General features: G+C 38.3%; 7 protein-coding genes across 7 annotated transcripts; 3 read left to right on the top strand and 4 right to left on the bottom strand.

Annotated features, from left to right (window-relative positions):
- Nucleotides 1-166: 166 nt before the first annotated feature.
- On the top strand, nucleotides 167-571 carry AC631_04637 (type 1 protein phosphatase-activating protein YPI1; the record flags this gene model as incomplete). Its single annotated transcript, XM_015613466.1, has 1 exon — nucleotides 167-571. The coding sequence occupies one exon, from the start codon at nucleotides 167-169 to the stop codon at nucleotides 569-571; it is 405 nt and encodes a 134-aa protein (XP_015465718.1).
- A 564-nt stretch (nucleotides 572-1,135) lies between these two features.
- Nucleotides 1,136-2,629, bottom strand: WSC4 (Wsc4p; the record flags this gene model as incomplete). The annotated part of the gene is made up of 1 exon (XM_015613465.1): nucleotides 1,136-2,629. One exon carries the CDS (start codon nucleotides 2,627-2,629, stop codon nucleotides 1,136-1,138), a length of 1,494 nt encoding a protein of 497 aa, XP_015465717.1.
- A 1,382-nt stretch (nucleotides 2,630-4,011) lies between these two features.
- AC631_04635 (uncharacterized protein) lies at nucleotides 4,012-5,901 on the bottom strand (the record flags this gene model as incomplete). The annotated part of the gene is made up of 1 exon (XM_015613464.1): nucleotides 4,012-5,901. The coding sequence occupies one exon, from the start codon at nucleotides 5,899-5,901 to the stop codon at nucleotides 4,012-4,014; it is 1,890 nt and encodes a 629-aa protein (XP_015465716.1).
- A 171-nt stretch (nucleotides 5,902-6,072) lies between these two features.
- Nucleotides 6,073-6,294, top strand: RPC10 (DNA-directed RNA polymerase core subunit; the record flags this gene model as incomplete). Its single annotated transcript, XM_015613463.1, has 1 exon — nucleotides 6,073-6,294. One exon carries the CDS (start codon nucleotides 6,073-6,075, stop codon nucleotides 6,292-6,294), a length of 222 nt encoding a protein of 73 aa, XP_015465715.1.
- Nucleotides 6,295-9,334: 3,040 nt separating this feature from the next.
- On the bottom strand, nucleotides 9,335-13,060 carry NCR1 (sphingolipid transporter; the record flags this gene model as incomplete). The annotated part of the gene is made up of 1 exon (XM_015613462.1): nucleotides 9,335-13,060. The coding sequence occupies one exon, from the start codon at nucleotides 13,058-13,060 to the stop codon at nucleotides 9,335-9,337; it is 3,726 nt and encodes a 1,241-aa protein (XP_015465714.1).
- A 229-nt stretch (nucleotides 13,061-13,289) lies between these two features.
- Nucleotides 13,290-14,354, top strand: AC631_04632 (deoxycytidine monophosphate deaminase; the record flags this gene model as incomplete). Its single annotated transcript, XM_015613461.1, has 1 exon — nucleotides 13,290-14,354. The coding sequence occupies one exon, from the start codon at nucleotides 13,290-13,292 to the stop codon at nucleotides 14,352-14,354; it is 1,065 nt and encodes a 354-aa protein (XP_015465713.1).
- A 74-nt stretch (nucleotides 14,355-14,428) lies between these two features.
- Nucleotides 14,429-15,133, bottom strand: AC631_04631 (uncharacterized protein; the record flags this gene model as incomplete). The annotated part of the gene is made up of 1 exon (XM_015613460.1): nucleotides 14,429-15,133. The coding sequence occupies one exon, from the start codon at nucleotides 15,131-15,133 to the stop codon at nucleotides 14,429-14,431; it is 705 nt and encodes a 234-aa protein (XP_015465712.1).
- Between the last annotated feature and the right edge of the window lie 856 nt (nucleotides 15,134-15,989).

Below are 15,989 nucleotides of genomic sequence, written 5' to 3'. Positions count from 1 at the left end.
TTTCTTGTTTGTGTAGCTTGAAATTAGCGGCTATAAGATGTAGATGAAGTTGAATGAACCACGTGATGGAGACGGTTGCTCCATCATTCGCCTAGGAATGGGACATAAATAAGGTGGAAAGGGACTGAAAAGACGGATTTTGATAGCGACAAGATAGATAATAGTGATGTCGGGGAACCATTCTAATACCACCACGACGGATACAGAGACAAACTCGGAAACGAGGCCGATATTGCACCTCCGGAACAACAAGAAAGACAAGAAGGAAAAACCCAAGGTCAGATGGACCAACGATGTAGTGGACAACGAGAATATGGACAAGAAGAAGTCGAAAATATGCTGTATATTCCACCCACAACGAGAGTTTGGGGAGCTGTCATCGGAGTCGAGTGACTCGTCGAGCGACGAGTCTGACCAGTCGGACGATGGGGCAGGAGAAGGAGAGTCTAATGCATCGAATGGAACACCTGGACATGATGCATGCTGCGGAAACCACAAGAGGAAGCAGGGAAAACTCAAGAAGTCGACTCCCAATGCTTATGAGAAGCAGCCGACACATAAGAACAAGTAGGGGAAAGGGGAAAAATCATTACTGGGTAGCAAATCAGACGGAGAAAGTTCAGCAGTTTAAATGTAGCGAAGGGCGCAAAGCGAAAGATTCCGCTTGCAACATTCCCTTCTGGTTCGGTAGGATTATTTCCGGAGTACTTGGAAGAGTTTTTAACCCATGTTGAAATATTTAACAGACTCATATGTAAGGCAAAATATGAGATTCGATGCAAAAGCGTTCATTATATCACCTGTTCCGTCTATATAGATTCAACTTATACAGTCTAATATTGAAAGTGTTTGCGTGTAATCTTATAGATCAATCAAACTGTCGAATATCTACACATTGATTACATGAAAACAGGTTGCATTTGAAAACGATAACCATATAAATGGTATAGTACATAATAAATAGAAGGAGCCAAGAATAATCTGATGCTAATTTAAACCCGGGTAAACGAAATATACTATGAATTCTTATTATTTAAAGATATATTTATTAGTAGAATTGAAACTTAAGCTTCATTGAATATCTTAATGTTATGCCTTAAAGTTATATAATTATAGCCCACGCTCTATTAGAGAACTATTCTGGATTTGCCACAGTTAATATCTTACGAGAATAATCATTCTCATCGCCAAAGGATTTCTTTGATTCGTTATTATTCATAAACATTGTATTAGGATCTAGTCTTGAATCAAACTCAGTGATAGGGAACATTAATTGACCTCCTAAAATTGGATCGTGACTTTGTACCAGATCATTCCTACTGTGTTTTGTAAGTTTCTTTCTTGAAGAACTTCTCGTTACACCACTATTGCTGTTATTTGCTGCGGTGAAATAAGAAAAGATCGACTTGCTCGAATTATCACGCTTCAAATTAGACGAAACGGTAGACGAATTCTTAGAATCAGGTATCACAGCAGGCGTTATTGGCTTTTCATTATTTAATGAATATTCATCTGATGAATATTGATTCTCTTCATCAGCATAATCATGCGACTTCTTGAAGCAGCAATACACTATTGCCAATAAAATACCAAAAACGACAACTCCTACTGCCGTAAATGTCCCTGCCACTTTACCAGTAGAATCGAAAAACGAATTGCTTTCCTTTGATTTATTCTCATCCGCACCAGCCTCATTTGATGATCCAGAAGATGAGGCAGAATCTGAGCCTTCAGTAGAGGATGGGGGATCTGTCACGTACTGCGTTTTAACAATCTCTGTAGGACTTCCATTCACTGTTTTTACTGAGAACACAGTCGTTGCCTTATGTTTCTCGGTACTCGACGATGACGATGACGATGATGATGATGACGATGATGATGACGATGATGATGACGATGATGATGATGATGATGATGACGATGATGACGATGATGATGATGTAGTCTGAGGAGCGGATGATGCTGGTTGTGATGACGAGAACCAACTCGACGAAGGAGACGAAAATGAGGACGACAATGAGGACGAGGAAGATTCTGTAGCTCCGTCCCAGGCTGATGAAGATGAGGGTGATGCTGTAGGTTCATCCCAGCTTGATGAAGATGAGGATGTTGTAGGCTCAGTCCAGGTTGATGAGGATGAGGATGAAGACGAAGTACTTGTAGATGTTCTTCTGGATGACGAAGATGATGAAGTTGTGGTAGATGTGCTCGAGGTTGATGTAGAAGACGTTTTAGACGTCGAGCTCGAAGTTTCTTCGGTCGAACTACTACTTTCAGATGTAGAACTTGGACTCGAGCTCCCTTGTGTGCCACTTGGATCTCCTACTACAAGGTAACCATAGTATCCCAGACCAGCACATTTTTCGGAAGGATACCCTGGACAATCCTCGTTACAATTGGACATTGATGTGGTGTCACCAGGAAGATAGTTAGAGCACCAACAGTCGTATCCTTGTAGAATAGCCACTGCATATCCGTCTGACATGCAAGTCTCTTTACATTTACCATTGGACATATATTGCGACGATGTCTTCCCACTTCCTATATTTTGACTCGAACATGAATCCAAGGTCAACCCACAAACCACCTGAACCAATCCTAGTGTCAATATTAATTTATTTGGTATCATCCTTTCAGCTATTTTTCTTATCAGCTATCCACCAGTTAAACCTTCAATTTTATCTCCAAATATCTGACTATTCAACTCACCAGTATCAATCAAAATATATCAAGCTATGACACTGAACTAAAAAACACCGTACTGACGACTGAAAATTCCAATAATCGATTTCAAATGGTTATCCAACCTATATATTGCTAATTAAGGATATTTCGAGATGCCGGAATATTCGAAAAATTATCGTTAAGCATACTCAAACGACTGTATACTGGCCGATCCTACAGGTTGTTAACTTAAAAAGTAATGTTAGAATGTGCAAAATCTATTATGGTCTATTGTTCGGGATTGTTTTGGTTCGCCCTAGTTTAAAATAGAAATTTCCAAATTAAGTAATGTTATTAGCAATACTCCTACCCGTTTCTCGTCGATTTAGTCTGAAATTACTGCATGTTTCTATACATATTGCATCTTCGAGTTTAACATGGAAGAAAACTATGCTGAAAACACACTCATGGCCTAACTTTTAAAAAATAGTTCATGCTTCGCATAAATGAGTGTGATATGAGCCTGCTAACCAAACGCTAAAAATAACACTAAATTATAGTTTTAGGCCCGGCCCGTTAGTCAGAGCTTAATGTAATGCTTGCGGTTTTGCTATCATCGTAAACGTTTGCTGAAAATATTTAGAAGCGAATCCATACATTTAAGGTAAAACTCTATATTAATGAGGCAAAACGTATATTTGAGGTTTTAGAGGGGACTAATTTGGGACACATACAAATTGAAATGGCAATAAAAGTTAGGGATTTCTGCAACCCTTAAACAATGCATATTCGTCGGCATTTAGTAAGGATGGCCATGGAAATGTGGGATCCGTGATCTTGTAAGCATCTTCATCAGTGCATAAAATCCGAGCTGCGCACCTGGAACAATAAGGCGAGGCTGATTCGGGAGTATTATTCGATACAATAGTAATCCACGAAGAATACTTTTAATAGGGTATAATAGGGCATGTGGCCAGATATTACCGCTACAATGTCAAAGTGGTTCAAAAAAGGAAGATGTAATCCAACTTACTGATAAGGAAAGTAATATACTTATCCCAGAAAAAAGAGAGCAATAATCTGTACGCACTATATGTAGTCTATTTACCTCAAGTAAGGGATAAAGAGGAGAAGGAGCTTAGATCGTTTGATTTGCATCATAATTGGTTACATTCCAGACAAATTGAAGGGGGTTCTGTACAACGCACATTGGGTATTTATTAATTATATACATGCTTAAATATGCCCGAATGATTAGGAATATGCGACCGAAGACCTGGCAGGTGAAAAATCAGCCTATTAGTGGGTGGGGTGAGTAGGGATACCAGAATTAAGCGAAGTTTCACATCACACGATGATACCCCTTTCAGTCATTTGTTGAACGGTGTAGTTGTCTATTCCCTGCTGAAGTTTATACAAGCGATCTCTGTTTCTGGCATTTGCCGTTTTTCGGTTTTGGTACTGTTCGTATTTGTTAATTTGGTCTTGAGGTATCAATACTGTACATGGCCCCAATTGTAAACGATGTATGATTTCTTGGGGATCAGTTGGGTTGTTCTTTTGCTTGATATGAGCCTTGAGTCCCATCCAGAGGGTTCTTTCCTCCATGGACAACGGAGACAGTAATGGGTGGACCGGTGATGCTTGTTGGTTATAATAGGCTAGCTTCCCTTCGAACTTAGTAAGCTTAAACCCAACTAGTCTCTTGATTATCTTGAAGTTTTCAGAAACCGTTTTATTCGTCTCGTACTTCGTGATTTCCTGTGGTAGCCCTAAGTAGTGAGTAGCGTCGTGGATCAATCCGCGTAGTATGAATGCAATTTTATCGTAAGAGTAATTTTCGTTGTTCTCACATACTCCCAGTATTATAAACTTGTAAATATCTGGGTTATTGTAAAGACTGTTATCAATGTTTGAATAGAAGGATACGAGCATAAGCCCTTTGTTGGTTATTTGCTTATTCTTAATGATACCTTCGAACAAGTACTTAACTGAGAAACTGTCAATATCACAAGTATTTATGAAAGTCCATAATTCATGTAGATGGTCTTGTGTCGCATTAATTGCTTTATGATAAAGAACTTTATTAAGAAACTTCGAATCTTGGCGCCATTTCACCTGCAAATCATTCTCTATGAATGCTATAAGTTCGTTTGTATTTTTTGTGGTTTCCATATAATCATCGAGGATCCGAATGCTCAAATTCTTCAGAATGGGTAAATTAATGCTGATCATTTTATTTATGAATAATTCTTTAAGAAAAATATTGTTAATCAGGTCATAAATTCTGTTCCACGTCGTTAAATTAATTTCTATATTTAATGACTTGCTGAGCTTCAAATACTTTATTATAATTTGGTAGGTGTTGGAAATAGACCGAATTTTGGAGTGCGTTTGGCATAGTTTCAACAAATTGTTGATTGTATCTATGTTGGGTTTATGGCCATCTTTATTCATTACTAGTAACAATTCTCTTGCAAACGAACTTTGATTCTTATCGTATCCGAAGAACTTGATCAAGTAATTGTATGTATATACCGAGCGAAATGGCTGGTACTTTGTGTTGGTTAGCTTATGCGTGTGTAATAAGATATCCGATACAAGGCCATTCTGTAGTGACAGCGAATTCTTGTATAGTATCTTCAGATGGGTAAGAAAGTATATGTATTTTTGAAAGCTCTCCGGGTCTAACGGTGGTATTGGCGGTATTTCATGAAAATGGTATCTTGGAGTTATGTCGGAAAATTTATTCATTCGGTCTTGGTGGTCCTGCTGCTGTAGTATTCTCGAGAGACTTTGATCGTTGTGTATGTCATTGGATTTCAAGTATTCAGGCGTTATATCTATTAACAAATCCATCATCTGGTTGAATATTATTCTATCTTCCAAGAAATTATTGAAAACATTCACTGTATCCTGGTTCGTTTTTCGTACCCATACAATTTTAGCCAACTCCGAATTATACTTGGGGAGGTCATCATTGAATACTTTTAAATTAGAAATCTGCAACGGCTCTAAGAAGTCCTGGTACACTTTCCGTTGGTATCCCTTTACTAGCGGTTTGAATTTATGGAGATCTGCATTGGTCAAATTTCTATTTGGCTTGTGTATTACTTTCGGCGATGATTCTTCTTTTGAAGTGGCTAAAACCACATTTCCTTTTTGTGAACTGGTGAAAGATTCCAATTGACGAGCAGATCGTCCAACCCTTGTTATTGCATCCTTTATAAAGTTCATGGATTCATACTACTTTAATACTGAATAGTCTAACGTCTCTGATATCGGTTGAAAAAATTAACTAGCGGGACGCACGTGACCGTTTTTTTTTTCAGACCATTTTTCAAAGAGATGAAGACTAACAACTACTCTACTATTCTATCTTACAATAAATCGAAACAATACGTCAACATGTCATCACCACAGAGAGAAGGATTCACTGCACCAGCATCTATATCACACGCAGCTCACGGTCAAGTTACCAATAAATCGTTGGGTGTTAAATACAACTGTGCCCAATGTGCCACTTCATTTTCATTAGGAAAGAGTGATGCTATCAGATGTAAGGAATGTGGACACAGAGTTATCTACAAGGCTAGAACTAGAAGAATGGTTCAGTTTGAAGCACGTTAAGGTTTTGAAGAACTGATAGGATTAGCAGATCGCTTGGAGAAGCGAAATATTGTGTTTTGTATTATAGGTTAGCATAAAAATTCTTAGTAATGAATTAAGTATAGTTTGATAAGTAGGTGAATATTATTAGTTATAAAGTATTACACGAATTATTAGGATATTACGGAAAGTACAGTAGAAAATGAATACATACAATTATATTATATTTAAAATAGGAACAACCCTATATCAATAACAGTATAATGATAGCTATAAAATTGTAATAATACATAAACAAACAAATTAGATGGCAAGGATATTAATAGCACAAAATAAGAGAAAAATAAAACAAACAAGAATGGCTCATTGAGCTTTCTGCCGACTAGAAATCATAAAATCAAAATATGGAACATAAATTTAGAAAAATGTTTATTTGAACACACTCTTCAACTTTGAGAAGAAGCCCTTCTTTTTCTTTTCGTCCTTCTTTGCATCCTTCTTTGATTCCTTCTTTGCATCTTTCTTTGCTGGTGTAGCCTTCTTTGATGAAGTGCCAGCGGCAGCAGGTGCAGCATTAGAAGAAGTAGCCTTAGAATTGTTGGTTGGGATCACTTCTGAAGTGGATTTTCCATTAGAGTTATCAAATACATGAGCCTCTTCAGTTAATCTTTGCTTTTCAGACTCTGTAGGTTGAATTTCTTCAACAATAACATCACCGTGTTCCCTGGCACGAAGTTCAGCTTCGACGTTAGTCTTGTTGCCGGCACCTTGAGCAATAACAATTTCGTCAGCGGAAGCAAATTGAGTCAAAGGTGGGGCACCTTCTCTACCGGTAACAGGAGAAGCATCAACTTCCTTTTCAGCATTGGAATCATTGCTTATTCCGCCTACAATTGGTTGAGTTTCCTTGCTCAATGGTTGAGCTTCCTTGTTCAATGGTTGGGTTTCCTTGTTCAAAGGTTCAGTTTCCTTGTTCAATGGTTGAGCTTCCTTGGCCTTTGGATCCAAAGTTGATGTTACTCTTTCTTCATAGATCTCTGGAACATCCTTAGATACAGCCTGAGAACCAATATCTTTCTCAGGACCAGAGGATGCAGCAGCGTATCCAGTTCCAGCGATCGCAGCACCTCCAAGAGCTGGAGCGCCGTATTTTTCAGCTTTGGAAGTTTCTTCAGCAGAAGGGTTAACTTCAGTAGGCTCATTGGCAATCTTAGGATCATATTGAGGAGCAGTGTATTGATCACGCGAGGAAGAAGCTACAGGGGCAGAAGCAGCATCACCAGCAATAGCACCACCTTGCTTTTTCTCATCTAAGTATTTAGAATCAGAGCCACCATAGTTAGGTAACTCGGAATCTCTGTTGTCAGAAAATTGAGCAGGAGGTAAGGATGACTTCTTTTCATCAACAAAATGAGAGGCATCACCAGCATATTCAGGCAAATCAGATTTCGCATCACCACCGAAATGAGAGGCAGCAGCACCACCAGCAAGAGCAGCACCACCGAGGGCAGCCCCACCGAGAGCACCGTGCTTATTGTCTTTCGAGGATTCTGGTTCAACTTCTGAATCAGCACTTGGCAATTTATCGCCGGCTTGGGATTTAGAAAGGTCAGTTCCCTGAGAAGTGACAGGCGCACCCCCAATAACAGGTAAGAATTCATTATTTGATTCTGATTGCTGCGAGTCTAAACCAGATGGAGCATAAGCATTAGATTTCTCAGCAGGTACATCACCGAGTGCAACAGCACCGGTGTCTTTGTCACCTGAAGGAGAATCATAATTAGAGCTACTTGCTGAAACCTTCGAAGCTTCCCTACCAACAGAAGAGTAACCAGTAGCAGCTGCGGCTCCGACACCTGCACCTACACCAGAAAGACCAGCGGCAGCGATGATTTCTTCTTCATGCTTGTCCTTTTTAGTTTCATTTTGAACTTCTCTTGCTTGAGGATCAAGAGTTTGTGGTTCTGGAGTTGCTTCTGGTTCAGTTTCACCTTCGGTGGTTGTAATATCATTTCCTTCCGTACCTTCAGAAACTTCAGGAACACCTTTAGATGCATCATAAAACCCACCAGCAGTAGCACCACCAGCACCGAAGGCACCAGCAGCTTCAGCAGCCTTCTTCTTCTTCTTAGCCTTGTATTGACTTCTCTTGACCTTTTTCTTCTGTTTCTTCTTTTCTTCTGGAGTTAATTCTGAAGTGTTTACATCTTTATCACCAGTATTTTCAAACTTAGTGAAAGCCGCTAATGAATCCTTATCTTGAGGGACTTGGATACCTGGTTCTCCTGCAATTGAAGCATGTTGGCCCTCGGATGATGGTAAAACCGTAGTCTTCAAGTCTTTTTCATTAGAATTTTCAAACTTAGTGAAAGCCGCTAATGAATCCTTATCTTGAGGAATTTGAATACCTGGCTCACCTGCAACAGTTGCATGTTTACCTTCTGCCGATGGCAAAACAGTAGTGTTTAAATCTCCCTTCTTGGAGTTGTTACCAGCAACGAACAACCCACCACTTTCTGGAATTCTCGAGCCTGCATTCTTCGAAACATATAAGTCACTAGCATCTAAACGGTTGTTTTCAATACCGCTTTCATCTGTAACAACCTTTTCGGTAGGAGAAACCTTCCATTGGCCATCAACAATGTACTTATAAAGGATCTCATTGTTGTGGGTTGGCAATGGCACCGTCAATTCAAACGACCCATCTGCTTGCTTGACCAAGTATAAAGTCTTGGACCAATTGTCAAAAGTACCAGTAAGAACGACTTCTTGCGGTCCCTTTGGCCTATTTTATGTTAGTATCGTTTTTAAGGATTTCGGACTATCAGCCGAGGTTATCTCCGCATATCTTCAATTCTTTTTCAATTGGCCTAACATACCATTTAAAAGTGTATACAGTAGACATTTATAGTGTTCTTTATTGTATATATATTGTTTTCTTTGAACTTATCAAGGATTACTACGATTTATAATCTATACTACACTGTTCTTGCTATTTCTGGCTTCGTTTTTCGGTTGATGGTCACGTTCCCTATATACAGGATTGTTTTTTGTATGCTGGTTAAAGCCCTTCATTATGTTCTGGAACGGTAGCATTACCAGCAAGATCATCCGAAGGAATAAGTTTGGAACCACCAAAGTAACTCAATAGGATGGGGAGCAAACAGAGAGCATGAATTGCCGCAATAAACACCAATGCAAGCCACATTCTGAAGTAGTAGACCTCGAAAATCTTTGATCTGGTGAATGCAAGAACCGAAATTCCGATAAATTTCGTTAGGGTTATACCTCCTAAGACCGAGCCTCCAACTGTAGTAAGGGCCTTGTGAGCCTTGTTTTCTCTGGGGTTTATTGAGTAAACGTCTGCAGGTGTGATGGTGAAAGCGCGAGTAATATGAATGGTAAACTCCACCGCCAAACCAGCACAGATAATCAAGTTGACTAGAGACACAGCGTTCAAGGAAATGCCCCAAAGAGACATCACGCCTCCAATATTGACGAGAACTATGCAGACAGTGACAACAAGAACAGTAGCAGAAGATATTGAGCCTAAGAGGAAAGCACTTATGGACCAGATGATAATTGCAGCAATTAGCAATAACGTAAGGGTCAATTTGACTATCGATTCATACTGGACGAAAAATATGTAGAACGGTGAGAATGCAAACATGTCAATGTCGTTATCGTACGATTCGATCTCTTTGACTATACGGAGCGAGTTCTTGTGAGCATTGATGAAGTCGGCCTGCGAACGTAATGGTGAATGGCTGCTTCTAAAGTAACTCGAATTTATCTTGGTTCGGTTTTTGTTTACCGATATACTGGTCGAATACGGAGCTTTGCCTCCTAATGGACATGGGTCACTTGGTTCCTCGATCCATTGATTGAAATAAAACATAAATTCCTTACCGGTAGGGAAGCCTTCCATTGTGTTGCTGTACTGTGGGTCATGATCTGTATAGCATGCTTCACATAATCTTTCTGGCGTACTAGGCGTACAGAATTGCTTGTCGTCGAATGGCGAATTCTTTTTAAACCTACAACATTGGTCCAAATCCGGATTTAACCATGTTAAGAAATCGTCTAACCAGCTCGACGCGGGCTCCGCAATGGTAGATTTAGAGCTTCTTTTGAGTTCTTGCTCTAAAATGTTTGAGACTGAAAACTCATTGCAAGTAGAAAACTTTCCACACAATTTTTGTTGGCTTTCTCTCTGGGTAATATCTAAGTTCTTTATCACGAAGAAAATTGGAGGACCAACATTCAAATATTTGTACACTGAGTTGAAATAGTCTATCAAGTATGAATCTGATGGTATTGCAATCCTCTGGTCCAACCCAAATTGTATATTTGGCAAAAGGCTTAGTGAAATACCAAGCCATAGTAAAAATAAAGTAAGAATTTTAGGCTTATTTGTCCTGGAAAGTATGAATGGGGCGTAGTATGTACTAATCAATCTGGAGAAGTTGTATTCAACCTCTTCTGGCTGCTCGTACTCACTATCATCTTCACTTAAAGTAATTGGATCATCCACTTGTATACATGGCACGCAGTCAATCCTATCATCTTCTAATCTTCTTTGGTCCAATGATAATAAAGCAATAAAACCTGTCATCTGTAAAATGAAATTCATCATGATTGTTCCTGCTGAGTAGAAGGCAAAATTTTTGACAGCAGGCATTTCAACTCTGGTTGCCAACAAAAACATTGCAAATTGCAATATAGCACTGATCAAACATGAAGGACCGACGCTTTTTAAAGTCTGGGAGATCCTGTATTCGATTGAATCGCTAGCAAGTAATTCATTATTAAGATGTAATTCATGAACGATCAAGAATATGTTATCAATACCTACAGCCAAAATTAGGAATGGAATAACCTCAGCTATAATCAAAGTTGATTTCAAACCTATCATTGAAAAAATCCCAGCCGATGAAGTGACTGATAGCAAGATAATAAATATTCCTCCTAAACCTAGCTGAAATCTGGTATGAACTAAGTCTTTCAACTGCATACTTGTAGGAACTTTACCACCTAATGCTAAAGAAGCATACAAAAACATTAAAAGGTAAGAGACAATAATAATACTGATATCCATGTTAGTCGACTTGTTCAACTCTTCTGTTAATGACACTTCAGTACTAAAATCTATTTTTAAATTCATATTTTCATTTCTTATATCAAATATCCATTCCTTTATTGCATGTTCAAATTCGATGGCACTATTGGTGTATTCAGTGTTTGACAGATTATTGTTAATTAACAATGTGATCACGAAAGCTTTAGAATCAAAAATATCTTCCTTGTCAAATAATAAATTTTTCTTTAAAGGTTGCTGGAACGTAGGCAAGCAATTCACCGGCGAGTCTGTACAGCTCTTGATTCGCTGTTTCCAGTTATCTTCTTTAAGATTATTTATATCTCCTTGAAAGTATTGCGCAAAAGACTCAATTGCACAATCATCGCCCATAGGTTTAAAGCAAAGATCAGATAAACCAATTTTTTTCTTATCACCAATTGTCAAGCTTCTTAATTCTTGCTCTTTTTCAAACCACCATTGGATATTTTCCCAATTAAGAATAGGTTGGCTCTCATTCTTAGAACTAATGATTATCTGTTCAATTCTAAACCACTCGCCAAATTCTTCTTCAAAGAATTGAAGATTTTTGAGTGCCGGTTCCTCGGGACTTACCCATAATTTTACAGGATTTATCTCAAGATTGAGCCAGAATAATCCACTAGACATGATAAGCGTCACCACGATACAAGTCCCAATAGTAATTCCTGGTAACAGGGCGCAATAAAACCCGATATACTCAAAAGCAGTTTGGATATAACATATTAATTTCATATGATATTCTTCTAGAGCGCTGAATTTAGAAAAATTGCTATTTCTTGTAAACTGATAGGTATTTCCTATATCATCGTCATCATCATTTGCTAGACTAGTACTCCAGCGTCTGATATCATCATTCTTTGATCTTGCAATTGAAACGTGGTAACCTCCTAAGATTAAAATTAAACAACCCCAAAGAATAATTATTGCAAATGAGAAACAAGGTAAGACACCTATCGTACACTTATTATCATAGCTTTTAAAGCCAGGTAATTTCGGACACGAACTCGAACAGTCTGAACAGGCACACTTATAATCCTTATCATCACAGCTCTTCATATCACCCGATCTTAACACTATACCCTCATTTTCTTGCTTTTCACTAGTAGCATATTCATAATTAATTTGAAAAGGAGAGCCTCCTAAAAGTGGTTTCTCATCACCTAAGAACTTTAAAAATTCCTTGTAATTAGTGGCACCTCCGCCAATCAAATCCATGGCATATCCATTAGTTGCTGAAAACTTCACTTCCTTGCAAGAGTTGAAAAAGTCTGAGGCATAATCAGAGTCTACGAACTGACTCAATTCTGTCACTATTTCCTTCTTTAGGTCAATAGACTCGGCAGTCTTAGTGATGTCGATGAAAGTGGATTGATTTGAAGAGCATGTGAACTTGCAAAAGAAGTCATAGAAGTTCTTCCTACAAGCAGGGCATGAACTTATCAATGGGTCAACTTTCTTCAAATTGGATTCTAAATTGATTAGTTGCTTCTCGGAACAGCAAACTCTCTCCATAGGAAAATCAGCACCGCATATTCGACTTAATATCTCAATTGATGCCTCAGGTGGCTTTACTGCCTCTGTATTGTTCACACATGGTAATTCACTACCGAAGAGTGACTTCTTACCGCAATTATCGTACATGGCACAGTATCCATCCTCATGAACCATACTTGAAGCCGATACCAAAAACCAAAGAAGACTAGTCAATACTAGTATAATTCTATTCATATTAGTCAATAATTGTATAGAATGTATAGCCGTGAAATTGTTCAAAGTAGATAAAGGACAGAGCAGGAGATATCCATTTTTGGTTTGCGACTGATTAAGCTGCTAATATAAACGCGAGAAAAAGTGTATGAAAACTTCTATCTAGCATCAGAAATAGTGCTACACAACAATGTTAATAGGTATATCTGGGACTCTTAGTTCGGGAAAAACAGAGGTCGCTCGGTATTTGACGTTTCAAGGATTTAAATTGCTAGTGTTCAAAGATAATGACGATAAAGAGGTCGAATCATCTTGGTCAAGTGAATCATCAGCGGCAATTGATATCAAAGATTTGTCGCTTTCTAACGATGATATTACAACCAAGGTTATAAATAATGGCACGATGGAGCCGTATAATCTATTCAATGAATTAGACGAGTTACTTGATTATGTGACTACAAACTGGCGGATGAACTTTGTAATTTCTCACATCAGTGATATTGAAATGTTGAATTCGCTCCAGAAAAGACCTTTTTTTTTACACATTTCGATAGACGCTCCAATACAGTTGAGGTTTAAGAGATTCTCTATTAAGCAGCAAAAGGGTTTATCTCTTGAGGAGTTTATTTCTCAATCGGATAAACTTTTATTCTCCTCCACAAATCCATTAATTGAAATCAATAACCAGGCTCAAATTAAGATCATAAACACGTCTGCATCGATCAAGAGCTTGTATGTAAAATTGTCTGAATTGAATTTATTGAACCAAGAGAGATTGAGACCTACATGGGACTCGTATTTTATGAGATTGGCCGACTTGGCAGCATTGAGATCTAATTGTATGAAACGTAGGGTTGGATGTGTTGTAGTCAGAGGTAATAGGGTAATGGCTACAGGCTATAATGGAACGCCTCGGAATTTAACCAACTGTAATGAAGGTGGATGTTCCAGATGTAACCAAGGACAAGGGAGTGGTGCAGCATTATCAACATGTTTATGCTTACACGCAGAAGAAAATGCTTTACTCGAAGCAGGTAGAGATAGAATAACTGGAGGACAAACAGGTGAGAATAGTGTTCTATACTGCAATACATGCCCTTGCTTGACATGTTCAATTAAGATTGTTCAAAGTGGCATCAAGGAAGTTGTATACGCTCAAAGCTATTCAATGGACATATTATCACATAAGGTGATGTCAGAAGCTAACATTATATTACGACAGTATAGTCCTCCAACAGATGGCATTTTTATTTAGAATTTTGCAGATAGATAAATCTTTATATAAGACTATATTATTATATGGATGATTAAAATTAGCTACCGATATATCTAGGTTTCTTTAAATTCATATGGCCCTGGTTTTTGTTCGGCATCGATTTCAATGGTTGCATCGTTTAAAACGTTACCACCCGCCGTAATTGTAGCCTTGATTTTATCCCCAGGAACAACTGGACCAACCCCTTTTGGAGTACCAGTTAAGATAAGATCACCCTTTTCTAACGTCATGATTGCTGACATATGAGACAATATTTTATGAATTGGGAAAATCATGAGATCGGTTTTGTCTTTTTGTTTGATTTGTCCATTGATGCTTAAGCTCAATTCAACATCGTATGGATCAGGGATTTGTGATTTAGGGATAAATTGTGACAATGGCAAAAAAGTGTCAAAACCCTTTCCAATTGTCCATGGTAAACCCTTACCCTTAGCTTCATCTTGAACATTTCTAGCTGTCATATCAATGGTTAATGCGTAACCGTCGATACAGTCCAATGCTTCTTCACGAGAAAAGCTTTCAGGCAAATTAGACAATGTTTTATTCAAAATTATACCCAATTCAACTTCATGGTGCACAATTGTGCCTTTTGGAACTAAGAAAGGTCCACTATTTGGTTTCAAGATTGATGAAGATGGCTTCAAGAAGAAAAATGGTTGTTGAGGTTTAGCACTATTCAATTCTTTAATATGGGCCGCATAATTCCGTCCAATACATAATATTTTCCTTGCGTTATCAATATACTTTAATCCTGACATTTTTTGATGATTTAATATCAATATAGGATCTACTTCCAACGGAATCAAGTGTGATGAAACATACAAAGAACTAATCGGTCCTTCCCGGAGTTGTGGAGTCAAATATTCCACCCATACACCAAACCCATACACCAAACTTATTGGGATAATCTATTAATTGGCCTAATGCTCCCTATACTCGTACCCGGTATACCCAAATACGAATCCCCGGGGTACGCTGTTTGATACAACATAAAATTAACCCAAAAAATGATGAGCATGATATGTACATATCTACATCAATCAACAAAAGACTACATGAGGCCGATATCGCATGTTAACCAACCAGGACAACCGTTGCCTTGATGCCTATTGACTGGACAAAAAAAATCGTGGTAAGACGCTCAGAACACTACCGACAAATAAGCGACAAAAAGCCAAGAACTCTGTCAATAGTTAGATTAATACAATAACGACCTGCCAAATCCGAGGCTCGTCAGGAGTGCCTATAGTTCCTGAACGAAAATGCCAGTGCTACCATAGGAACAGACGTTCCCGTTCGCATGAAAAAAGCCATATTCTAAAGGTTTGCACCACGGGTAGACATATTTTCTATTTAGGGAAATATCAAAGAGGTACAAAAAATCAATTGCGCGAGAATAACATATTCTAGCCATAAATATCTGTCGTAATTAATTGCTACCCAATTTCAAAAAACTATATGCTTGAGATAATTGGCGATATGCTGCTCACTTGTTTTCAGTATTATTCTATCTCTTCTTCGCTTGAATCATAATAGGTTCGTACGTAGCGATACCTCAACTATATTATCGACGTTCTCTCTACTAGTTATGTTATGCCAAACAATAACTAAATA

Source organism: Debaryomyces fabryi, assembly GCF_001447935.2.
Source record: "Debaryomyces fabryi strain CBS 789 chromosome Unknown contig00131, whole genome shotgun sequence".
Taxonomy (NCBI): Eukaryota; Fungi; Ascomycota; class Pichiomycetes; order Serinales; family Debaryomycetaceae; genus Debaryomyces; species Debaryomyces fabryi.
The sequence above is the reverse complement of the archived record's forward strand: the minus strand, read 5'-3'. Positions and strand labels throughout refer to the sequence as shown.